The sequence below is a fragment of the Acanthochromis polyacanthus genome, chromosome 1, assembly GCF_021347895.1.
Source record: "Acanthochromis polyacanthus isolate Apoly-LR-REF ecotype Palm Island chromosome 1, KAUST_Apoly_ChrSc, whole genome shotgun sequence".
NCBI lineage: Eukaryota > Metazoa > Chordata > Actinopteri > Pomacentridae > Acanthochromis > Acanthochromis polyacanthus.
The window spans coordinates 52,559,499-52,572,383 of NC_067113.1; the positions used below are offsets into that span (position 1 = coordinate 52,559,499).

Sequence of the window (12,885 nt, forward strand, 5' to 3'; positions counted from 1 at the left end):
AAGAAGGACATTTAGCAATTAAAAAACTAAAGAAAAAAGAGGAATGGACGTCAAAGTGAGTATGCTTGTTTGAACAGGTTTTGAGATGGGATTAGGTTAATTTTTAGCAATAAATTCAATGTGAGCCACTCTGATGAGGTCATGTTTATAAAATCTGACATTAGCCAAATTCATACATTTACATTCGATCAATAGCAAGGAGATTTAATGATGTGGATGTTTATTTACTGTGGAATGCCACTGCAGGCTGACGAGTTCTGCTCCATTAAAACGCTTTCAGAAGCAAGTAAAAATCTAAAGAGGTGTCTCTTTTTCACACTGGCAAAAAAAAAAAAAAAAATGAACGTGGAAAACTGCTTGATTTGCTGTGCGTGTTGACATCACTGGTCCACTACTGCTCCTCCTCTTCTCTCCGCTGATGCTGACACCCTCCTTGCATCAGCACCAGAGAGAGAGAGAGAGAGAGAGAGAGAGAGAGAGAGAGAGAGAGAGAGAGAGAGAGAGAGAGAGAGAGAGAGAGAGAGAGAGAGAGAGAGAGAGAGAGAGAGAGAGAGAGAGAGAGAGAGAGAGAGAGAGAGAGAGAGAGAGAGAGAGAGAGAGAGAGAGAGAGAGAGAGAGAGAGAGAGACTACCCACCCTCACCAGAGCGTAGAGGCGTCAGACCGCCGCCACAGCATCCCGGTTACGCACCGCTCAGAGGCCCCGTCGTCGGATCGCAGCGCCAGAAACAGCTGAAGAAGGAAGTGAACATCGCCGCGCACACGGCCACAGCTGCAGTCAGTGATGGAGAGCCTGCTGGATAATCCAATGAAAGCCGTTCTCTACCTGAAGGAGCTCACCACCATCGTGCAGAACCAGCAGAGCCTGATCCAGACGCAGCGCCAACGCATCGACGAACTCGAGCGGAAGGTGGAGGACCTGATCGGAGAGAACCGACAGTTGCGGGACCCCCACCACTACGTCCAGCAGCCCCCCCAGCCTCAGCACCACCATCACCACCACCACCACCCCCCGACTCACCGCAGCGCCAGTCCCCAGGCGCCGGCCCACCTCCATCCGCACCCGGGGAGCAACAAAGCTGCGGCTCACCTCGGCCAGCAGGCGCAGCAGCAGCAGCAGCAGCCTCCGCCGCCGCAGCAGCAGCAGCAGGTCACCGGTCTGTCGGCCCAGCCTCAGCAGCACCACGCTCCTCCTGTGCCGTCTTCCCACCACCCCCAGCAGCTGCAGCTCGTCCCCACCTCGCCGCAGTCGCCCAAAGCGAGCAAAGCCAGCCCCGACTCCGCCGAGGAGGACAAGAGGAGCCCCTGCTGCAAGTCCCTGGTTCCGCAGACTCCCACCACGCTCTGCCGCTCAGTTGGACTGGCCAGGAAAGCGGAGTAAGTAGCTTCCATGCCGTGTGCACTGCAGAAATACAGCCAGAAATCATCAGGAGATCTCCACAATAGTTGCAATAATAGATGCTTAATGCAAATCAGCAGTCTGATGCAAGGCTGAATTTGCCAGCCAAGTGACATTATTCCACCATGTAGCCACTGCCTGTCGCGTGAAATATAACTACAAGGATTAATATCATAATCAGTGACCCAGATTGCATGCTTTCTCATCTAAATATAGCAACTATTTATGTGGCATCCTGGAGAGACATGTAATGTCACAGTTGATTATCAGTGTGGTAAACATGTTGCACCATACAAACATTATTGAGCAACTACATTCAACATTTACCACAGACGCCTTATGAGCCTGGATTGCACATGATTTGACTTGAATTAACTTCACATCCTCCCCCCTTTTTTCCCTGACTATCTGAAGCTTAATTTTCTGACAGGTGATTCAAGCTCCTCCTGCATTTTCCACAATATTCCCTCGCCCCGCTCAATCAGTTGAATCCTTAATGGATATTGATTTTTGAAGGCCCTAGGCTGGCACTTTTAACAGTGGTGGTTTGTTAATTCTGCACTGGTTGGGCTAAAATCTGGAGATAAAGTGATTTTTTGTTCCAAACTGAAATCTAGGTTTTGTTCCTTCAGAGATTTTCCGGTGTGTTTCCAGAGACCGTTCTTTAAAATGCATGTTTCACAGGTATCAGGAGAGCGTGGTGACAGCATAAACGCACGCCTGGAAACAAGCAAACTCCTAAAGGCAAAGCGCTTGACTTTGAGACGAGTGTCAGCGCTTTTTGTTTGAAACACCCACATGGAAGTCTGATTTGTACAGGCTTGCGGGCGAAGAGACTACAGCAGCTTATTGCTCATTAAGACACAAGCTGAAGGATGTTACACTGGAGGAACATGTCTGGGAGGGATGAGAGCGGAGACAGGAAGACATTAGGTTGCTTTTAAATCACCTTACAGCCACCTCAGAGCCACTGACTCGCCTTCAATCTAACTCCTCCGTAGGTGTGCTGTGATTACTCCCAGTTTGGGGTTTCAAAATTCAGTTTGGAACTGATTAAATTGCCAAATCCATATGTGGATTAAATGAAAAAAAAATCATCAGTATATATTTTGATAATTGATTAATCAGTCAAGACATGTTCCAGCTCATCAGTTGTAAGAATTCACAGATTTTCTTACACTTTACTTGATAGTGAAATGCTAAATTTGAGGTTAAGGACTGTTGATTAGACAAAAAAAGCCAAATGAAGACATAAAAACCCAAAAAAGGGAGGCATTCTTTTGCTAGCTTTTATTTATTTTATCTTAATCTTATAGCTTACTATCCTGTTTTTGCTCTTTTACAAATTGACTGCTTTTTGCACTTATTTTGTTACTACGTGACCGTGCACATCTGCAGCACTTTGAGCAAACTCCGACTGGTTTTAAATATGCTATATAATGAAACTTGATTTCAATTTGATTTGAGGTTTTGTAGTACTTTTTTTTCCAATTATCTGACCACATATAGACCACATAATTAATGGGCTAACTGAGCAAATAATGAAGCATTTAAATAAATACTGCTGAGTTACAGCCTTAAAGGAACAGTGGGTAGATACAGGCAGATAAAATAATAAAATCTACATATTGTCTCGCAAATATCAGGAATTCAGTATCTACCGTCAACTGCTTTTTGTTTTTTTAGTGTCATTCTATAAAATAGAATGTATATAGCGTATTTTATATGCTTATATAGCTTACTTTTCCAGAAATTTCCTTAGTAATTGGCTTTAAGCAGCTTACTTGGCATTTGTTAAAAGTTTGAGCTTCTGGAGTGATTGGAGTCTGATGAGTTATGCATTTGTGTAGATGAGCTTGAACATGGGTTTTTCGCTGTAGGGCAGAGTGATCTAAATGAACTAATTTACTGTTTGCATTGTAAAACTCCAACATGTACAACCACAAACACGAGATCAGACTAATATCTGGATTCTAAGTCATTTCTGTGCAGCTCTTACTGTCTGAGTAGAAAAATCTTCCACAGCGATTGTGGTTGCATTAGATTTTTTTTCTCCAGGACCTCCTACTCTCGCTATCCCTCCATGACTCTCTGCACAGACACACAGCATTTTTGTTGTGTGTCAGAAAAGTCGCATTAAATACACATCAGTTTAGTGTGCTAAAACAATAAAGCAGGACAACTTCCGCTCTGTACGTGCTTCAGAGCTGTCCATGCTGCTGGATGTTCTTTGCTTGCCGTTATCAAGGTCACAGGAATTGCCTCTGCCAGAGAAACACACATACACACACAGTTACAATCACAACACACCGTGCTGAGCCCCATCTGTTCCACTCGGCTGCATTTGCATTGTTTCTGTTAATCCAGATTGATTTATCGTGCCATTAAGTCATAATTCCTAAAGAGTACAGGTCAGGAATAGTATACATTAGCATGGATACTAGAAAAAAAAACCCACAAAGCTGCTTTCGACTGCATTGACGAATGCGCACAAAACCCCCATGATGTGAGCTGCACAAAATGAATGTCAGAGGAGGATTCAATAAGTACATTCATTTGTGATTTACCAAGCATGGTCCCCGACAGTTTAGCAGCAGAATGATGAACAATGAGACAGAGAGATGAAGAGCAAAAAAAAACAAAAAACCTCAAGACAGCATACTATACTCTGTCTCATCCCTAATGTAAAAGCAACGATACATGAAATACAGAAGACGTGAAGCGGCATTGTAATTTCTTCTTAGAGCATTGATTCTGGTCAGACAAGACGGTGCGTTGCTGTGCTGTCAGTGCTGCCGGAGACGAGATACATCTCCGTTAACGGGAGGATGACGGGGACAAACTTACTAATAAGGGGTGTGTATGTGTGTTGTATATATATCTTTATTCATGGTATTCATAACCCCTTGACTTGTGGTTGTTCTGGTTACTTAGTGAGTGCTATACAAGTAACCTTTTTTGCAAAACTGATGACATGTAGGAAGTCTGTGAAACCTAAAATTTGGCATTTTGGGTAACATTTCCTTTGTTGCTAAGTCGAGCTAGCTGTTGGTGGTAGATTTGTATTTCGTGAACAGACTTTGAGAATCTTCTCCTCTAAGTCATAGCCCGTATAAAAAAGATGGACATAGCAACAAGCTCTGTAAAGTGAAATCAAAACATAAGTGTCATAAAGTGCAATACCATTGAGTGCCACTAGGTGCTCCCTCCAAAAAGCCCTGACTCCCCTAGAATCTCCCATTCAAAAATCACTATGGAAAGCTAAGTCAATAATATTTTTTCGCAAGCCTTTAGGATTTTTTGTGTTATAGCCACTCCTTCAGATTAATGTTAATGCAATTCTACCTCATGGCCTCCTTTAAATGTGTGGATCTATGAAGTTTACACCCCTTTCTATTCACTCTTCCCCACTCACTGCAACACGAGCACACCAGCTCACCTATAATTCTGTCTAAATTAATCTGTATTACACACTGGCAATTGGTAATATTAGAGTAACACAGCTTTACATGTTTGAAGAAGAGTGTGTTTTTGAGACTGTCATTGGTATGCTGCACTTTGAAGGTGGAAACACTTAGCCATGGCTTTGACTGTTGATTTCAATCACAACATGTCTTTTAGCACATAAAAAAACCTGGATGAGGTAAAAAACATAATTTTCACCGAAGTGGGTGTTTAAGTAATGAAACAAGGAGGCATGGAAGTACACAAATAATTCCTGAATGTTGGGATGAAAGAGATTTCCAGCTTAACCACCATTTTCCCAGCTCGACTATGTGTTTTTATTTGATTAAAAGGGAGCAGAAAATCCATTTGCGAAGCTCCAAATGAAAAATTAAATGCTCGCTCACTCCCATCATGCATTCCTCATCTCCGTCAGCGGCATAATTTGAAGAATGCAAATCAAGGCCGCCTTCAGCTCCAAACACTGAATGTGGCTGGAAAGTTGTTTCTGGTACAAACTCAAAAACTTCTCTGACGGAGTCTGAAGTGTTGCAATTGTGTTACTCAGTCTGCGGAAGACTCTTAAGGGGCCTGTGTGATCTGAAGGAAGCCTTCAGCAATCCTGTCGACGCCTCTTTCTTCCTCCCTTCTCTGTCAGCTGTGCCTCCTACTTTCTCAGCCTCCCATTCTCATTTTCTTCCAGTCTTTGACTCCTAGTTCTTCGCCTACCTTTGTCCAGCTACCTCATTACTCCATCTCCTGTCTTGACTGTCTTGACTGTCCTCCTTCATGCATCCAAACTCACCATCTCACATTTCTTCTCCTCCATCCTATCTCCATTCCCATCCCCACCTCCCTTTTCTCCTGTAATCAGCAGCTTATGCTACAGGAGCCACCTCTGCAGTCTGAATCAGTATTCAGTCCCATCCTCCAACCAACAGGCTCTCTACCACTTAACCCATCTCCTGACTGGACTGGAGCCTTCTGTCCATGCTGTCCTTTGCTTTTCTGAACGCGCTTCGAGGCTGCCAAGAGTTAAAATGAAAGAGCGTGAAAGCCGGACTGTGTGTTCACGAAGGAGGGTGACAATCTGCCTGTTTGTGTGTTAGTGTTGAGGCGCACGAGCGTCTGATCGGCAGCAATCCCGTTGCCTGAGGTGGAAATCCCAGGGTTCTCGTGTAGCTCCAGGTGATTCTCTGCTGCTTCCCCGCCTCCCACACTCTCTCACAGATATATTAATCTCTGCTCTTACACACAAGACGCTCGCGAATGCGCATGAACCCTAACATGCCACCTGGCAGTCGGCATGTTTTTCCACATTGGTTGCGACTCCCTCCGCGCCCACTGTGCCCTCATTTCCCTCCTACTGGCCTACGCCATCTAATATGCATTCATACGCTATTTCCTGCCTGCGACCGTCTAATGCAGGAATAAAGTGGGGTTTGCAGATTGCACTTTGAGATGGGGAGATGGGGAGTCCAGCGCACCCACATGCGCCCACACATAGATTGTGGCATACATTACAGAGTAGCCCTGCTGAGTGCCGGCTGGATGCTGCAGTGTCTCCTTGTTCTGATGCTCTCAGATCAATGAGCCTGGAGCTTTGCCAGCACAGACTCCACCGACTAAGCTAACCCTTTAGAGCCACGTTAGCTTTGATCTCGAAACACTATATCCTTATGCCGAAGCTGCACTATTGCTTTTATCGAAATCTATCATCAGTGTGGCTTTATAGCAGCCGTGTGCGACCAGTAGAAAGTGCAAGTTTAGAGCCACTGAGAATGATATTGAAAAATTACACTATGAAAAGCCTGTTACGAGCCGGGACACACTGTCCTGAGCAGAATTATGGCAGTAAGATAATATCAGTCATCTGATTAAATGTTTAAAATGAGGAGTGCTTCTGTTCTCTTTAATACAATAAGCATCCTCTTTTGCTTGTACATTAATAAATGAATAATTGTGTTTTTCATGAGGAACTGTCTGAAACATAAGTACTTTCTATGCTCCCGCCACATTTTTACTCAGTTTGGGCTCATTTTTCACTGCAATAAAAAGTCCTTCACCTCTATAGAAACGGTACAATGATGGCTAAAGGTTGATCAAACTCGAAATAAAAAAGCTTTTTGTGCAGTGTACCAAAGTTATAATGTGATAAATTGAACCAAAAAGTATAATTTATTAAAAAAAATTTTTGCAAAAATTGGCAAAACCTGGTGTCAGCATGTGCAACCATTTTTCAAGTGTCTATAGCAACACTGAAAAAAATAACTCAGGCTCTAAATACCATAGATATTTCATAATATAATTTAATTGATTTCCATAATAGTCTGTCAATTGTTGTGTGAACACTGCCTGCAGTTCAACTGAAAAGTCCCAGGAATTCTGATTTAAGTCACCAATGGCTTCTAGACTGTGCTGAGAACTGCAGAATGTTTTTTTTTTTTTTTTTACAGAATTTGGTTAGTGAAAACTGTTAGTTTTTAGCAAATGTTTCCAAATATGGCATGCAGAATAAAGGGATTTTGCTAAAATATGATGATTTTAAAGCTCGTGTCTGGAGTTTGAATCGCAGCGTCTCCCAAAACGCTGGTGGTCCCACCCTCCCTCACTCTGATTTCGCCCCTTTATTTGTGCACGCGCGGAGTACATGAGAGGAGTGCCCGGAGTGCTGCAGCATCTTGCCTGTTTTGCTGTTTTCCACTCCTCTACATTTAGTACATTTAGTAAATAATAAAGAAATTACATTAGAATTCTGTATTGAGTCTAACTTGTCCTAATACCAAAATAACATGAATCTGCTAGGACGAACGAGTAAAGTTTCAATATGTGATTACACTCGTGTATCCCTCTCGATGACGTTGTTTATCAAACTTAGTGCATTTACGCGTGTATATGTGTTACATTGTTTATTTATTTCTATCTAGAGTTCAGAATTGCATGACTCCTCTGACGAAGAGTATGTCTCAGACGCCCCAACATCTTCTTCCAGAGGTCGGGCATCTAAATGAAGCCGTCAGGCGGGCTATGGAGGCCGTGGTCGGGGAGCGACGCGAGCACCCCGAGCCAAAAAACGTCCTGCAGTCTCTTGGCCTGACAAGCCGTGGGATTGGTAAATTTTCATATCGCGTCATACTAACATTATATTATAGTATCGAACTAGACTAACACATTTAAGCTTTGTTAAACAATGATACATAAATTGAAAACAAACGGAAACTCCGGACACGAGCTTTAAGCATAGGCTTGTTTTCTGTGGACGTCACAGATGATTAGTGCAAGGACTGTCAAAAAGTTGAAAATTTGACAGTTCTTTCTGTTTTTACACATTGTGGCGTTAAACAGTGTAACTTTGCAATCTTTTAAAAGAAAATTTGCCTTTCAAATATCCAGTGGAGTGTGTGGTACACAGGGATAAAGTATCATATTAGCACAGTTTGACTGAATAGGCAAAATTCAAAACAAAGCCCTGATTTTGCAAGAGTTTTTTTTTTTTACAAGAGTTTCTGCAGGAGTTAATAGGCTTCACAAGACATAGAAGCACTTTTGCCAAATAGGTTCTGACCTAGCAAACATTTACCTTTTTCCTTTGTCTCTGTCTCTATACAGCATGAAACATGTCCAATACCACCTCACATGAAAGAATTATTACTCAATTAAACAGAGATCCTCAAGACTTCCATCCATTTTTCTGTTGTAGATTCACCAAAGGGACTGCTTTTGTTTGACTCTGTTCGTCTTGAAGGTTATCGAGTAGTGCACAAATAACTGGTTCTGCTTCTGGATCGTGATCTTAATGTGTAATGTAGCCTATACCACCACCGACTGAAGACACTCCGTAGCCTAGTTTATTGGTTGCAAAGCATCCATCCATCTATTCTCTATACACCGCTTTATCCTCACTATGGTCGCAGGGGGTGCTGGAGCCTATCCCAGCTGACTCGGGCGAAGGCAGGGGACACCCTGGACAGGTTGCCAGTCTGTCGCAGGGCTACATATACAGACAAACAATCACACTCACATTCACACCTACGGGCAATTTAGAGTAGCCAGTTTGGTTGCAAAGCAGGTGATGGAAATTTTTAAAGAAATCTTTTTCAATATTTCAAACTTTTGCTTCAAATGGACAGTAAAATGGAAATATCCTTGATAGCTTACGTGAGCTCTTAGCATTGCATTATTGTACTGCAGCAAACCTTCTCTGAATAAGACAAGAAATGTCAGACTTTTTCCCAACCATTCTTCCAAATCTTAGTCGTGACAGTCAGTATTGGTTTCTTTGAACCATGGCCAAGCTTTCACCAACCTCAACCACTAAGTTCTTCTTTTAACCAGGAAAGCAGTTATTCCCTGTCCTCCATTGAGAAGTTGATTAAAGCAAACAGTGTTTACTAATTTTTTGCATGATGAGCCTAGTAATTTGTACATCCAGCAGATACAGAGTGACATTAGCATTCAGTTGAAGTCATGTCTGAGTGCACCTGATGAAAGTAAAACCAATATTCAGTCTGTTTCTGCTCTGTTTTGGTTCATCAGCCCCTGTGAACCAAGTGTTGGTGAGTGTAAGATTGCTTTCCACTTAGAGGGTTCCACTTAAATTGTGTGTATGATTATGATCAGAGTGACTTTTTATGTGAGAAACAGTCCATTTAAGAACTTTCCTCATTCAAAAACAACTTTCTTTGAATGTGATTTTTGCTCTACTTTGAGTGGTACAAATGGATTTGTCAGCACTTACGCTGGCACCATGGCAGCTATAATGGAACAGATTTCAGTCTTAAAACATTGGCACAGCAAACTGAAACAATTTGCATAGTTCATTGTCCTGAGTGGTAAGTGAGAAAATATACATCGCTTTGTGGCTTTAGAACAACAATTTCTTGTCTCTGGAGCTGGAAAGAAAAGTCATCCCACTGTTTCTCTGCATGTTTGTCTCTATAAAGACAAGAGTGGGAGGAATTTGGAGAGAGGTGGATGATGGATTCAAGGAGTTGAATAGTGCACCTTTTTATTCCTCTTTCTCAGGCCCCCTTTTCTCTCTCTATTTCCTTTCCTGCCATAATTTGAGAGGTGGCCTGTGTGCTTTATTCTGCTCCTCCTCCCTCAGCCTGAATGGGAATCACGTCTGCTCAGTTATGACAGGATGGCTGCTGCTGCTGCTGCTGCTGCTGCAGGAAACCAAATCATGAATATCACATTTGGTGTGTAGTGCTTTTAAATTGCTTCATTTCTCTTAGCTGCTGGGTGATTCCTGACTCCCCAGTACAATATTAGCTGCTTTCATGCGCAAGTTGAGCAAAGACAGCCCTGGTTGTCTGTATTCCAACCGTGTGTGTCCAGGTGTGTATATGTATTTGGGGTGTGATTGTTTTCGTGTGGCAGTGTTAAAAAGACATAAAAACCGCTGTTGCAGGGAGATATATGGGATAATTGGAGAGCTTTTACCCTAATGTGTGTCTGGTTATCCATTGTGTCACTATCTCAGGTTTTGACTCAGTGAACACAGCGTTCTTGGTTGGATCCAATTTAGTTGTAGCCATTACCGTATTAAGTATATTGTCTGGAATGCAAATGAATAGGGGTGCACTGTAGGGGAGGGCAATCGATTTATTTTCATTTTCAATTAGAAGATTTTGGCTTCTAACTATTATCAAAGAAGATAATCAAAATTATTCTGCTGCATTCCATTTTACAGCGAAGATCTTATTTTGTCTTGAACTAGAGTTCCTCAAGTGCAAAGGAAATGCATCCTTGAACCTACAGCAGAGCACCTAAGGTCAAATGTTCACCAAAAGGAAAAAAAAAAATGTTCACCAACCATTCACCCATTGACAGGGAATGTAAAATGTGTTCATAATGTCACTCATTGGTTTTCTGAGCAGCAGTTTTATGTGTTGACTCCTCTGAGTTCCCAGCTAATCCAAAAATCCAAAAAATTGCAAAGAGGTGCAGTGTGAGTGGACCTGAGGTAGGCCTTGCAAACATCTCAGGGCCATAGTCCACCTGTGATGGGACCGAGCTGTTACTCAAGACCGTCCCAGTCTTAATTATGCATAACTTTGAGTCTTGGTACAATTGAAGCGGGTGTGTTGTATTTAAATTCAGTCCACTTATAGTTATCATGAAACAGGAAATTAACAATACAGGCCAGAAATGTTTTTTGGTACCAGGCTGTAAACATGTTTATTCTTGCTTTAAAGTTGGACATTTTAACATGGGAGTCTCGCTTTTGGAGCCGGCCTCAAGTGGCCATTTGAGGAACTGCAGTTTTTCTCACTTCCATGTCAACTTCAATGACTGGCCTTAGAAACTGTAGCTTTGTTTTGCCCTACTGATGATGTGTTGTTATAATAGTATGAGTATGAGAGGAAACACAGGTTCAGCCAATATTGTGAAGCTTTGTTCATAATCTTTTAGGATTATGAACAAAGCAACTTTAAATCAGAAACCAGATGGAATGATACTGCAGCATCCCAGAACTTTGGTTGCTAGTCTTGTATGACTAGCTCCAGTGAGTGTAGAGTTTTGGTCATAACAAAGCTGTGGAGTGGCTGGATGTTTTTGAGCAACCTGCTACTAAATTAATTATAATCTGATTTATCTCATTTCGCATCTATAGTGATGTTTTATTTGCTCTTCAATTGAATTGTGTTCACAGTTAAAGGAAACCCACAGTTGAAATCCAAATCTATTGTGCTCACAAATTCATCTTAAAACCTTTCATTTTCACATCAAAAATTGGCAACCTTCAAGATTTTTAGGCAAATTCCAACCGTACATCCTCATTAAAACCTTAGAAATTGTGTCCCCTTAAAAAATATCAGTGTAAATATACAAAGACTTGTTTTGTTTGATAGTATTGTTGACTGTCTTCCTGTATTTTTCAGATGTTAGAAGCACGTTTGAAACTACTGTCAGGGGCCAATAATGTACAGCGTATCAGAGCAGCACATAGAAAAGCAGAATGACAGACATGCCAAATTACTGGAGAATGTGAAGCCCCACAGGGATGAGGAGTCCAAATGTTGTCCTACTTTCCTCATGGCTAAACTGCAAACACTTTCTTTCCAGTGTCCTCTCCCTCTCTGGTTCCCGATCAATCAAAATGACAAAGTTTGGCCCAACCAGGATTTTTCTCTAACCGCGGCTCCCGACTGTCACGCGGGCAACATGCCGACACACCGAAAGACAAACGAGTCATCCTCGTCCTTGACACGTCCAGATGCTTCGCATGACATCATCTTCTACCAGTTAAACATTGCACAGCCACAGTAGGGCTCTGCGGAGATTGTTTTTATTGTTAGTCATGTTACACTAGCTGCACAGTGAGTGGCCTCCTTCGTGGTTGGAGGTAAATTATTCACACGTCTGATGGATGCATTTCATTTCTTCTCCATGCAAATGAACAGCAGGCTTAATGAGCAATCAGCAGAGTGTGTGTGTCATTAGTGTGCAATCTCCATATTTTTGAATTGTGGTTGGAAATGAAAATGCCATCAGTGTTGTCATCTGGTGTCACTCAATCTGATCGCATATTGCAAACAAATATTGTCATGAAATAACCAAAGCTTTCCTCCTTTTCAACTTGACATATTCTTGCAGTTTTTTTGTCCACATTTCTCTGGCAGAAATGTTAAAAGTATATGTATTATGTTAATGTTGAAATACCTCAATTTGGCCTGAAAACAACTCTCTTAAGCCTTGGTGAAAATCCATTACATAATCATTTAAAGAGCTACTTACAGCCAACAAAATTCAATACTGTAGCTGCATAGTTTTTCATGTAGAAATAAGAAAAAGAGGCAGTCAAATGTAATTAGAGAAACCCTAAAACACTCCCTGTATCTTGCTTTTAATTGCTCTGTAATGCATTACTGTCTGTTTTATCTTTTAGCACAAAGTGTGCTATTAGCTGGCAATTAGCAACTGCTAACGTATGCAGCGTTGCAAGGAAACAGATGTGTTGACCGTAGGATAGCACTTACACATGTCTGGAGAATCGTGGTTCATTTACTCGAGAGTTTGCCCCTCAACTGCTGCGCTA

The 12,885-nt window shown here is 42.0% G+C and overlaps 1 protein-coding gene across 3 annotated transcripts in view; it reads left to right on the forward strand.

Annotated features, from left to right (window-relative positions):
* Positions 1–631: 631 nt before the first annotated feature.
* The window catches only part of iqsec3a (IQ motif and Sec7 domain ArfGEF 3a), a 135,991-nt gene continuing 123,737 nt past the window's right edge, over positions 632–12,885 (forward strand). Inside the window, exon 1 of one of the 3 annotated variants that reach the window (XM_051938720.1) lies at positions 632–1,375. In XM_051938720.1, coding sequence (XP_051794680.1) covers positions 783–1,375 — 593 coding nt within the window. In that variant the 5' untranslated portion in view covers positions 632–782. The remainder of the gene's footprint in view (positions 1,376–12,885) is intronic. The other 2 variants (XM_051938743.1, XM_051938770.1) reach the window with 2 other exon arrangements.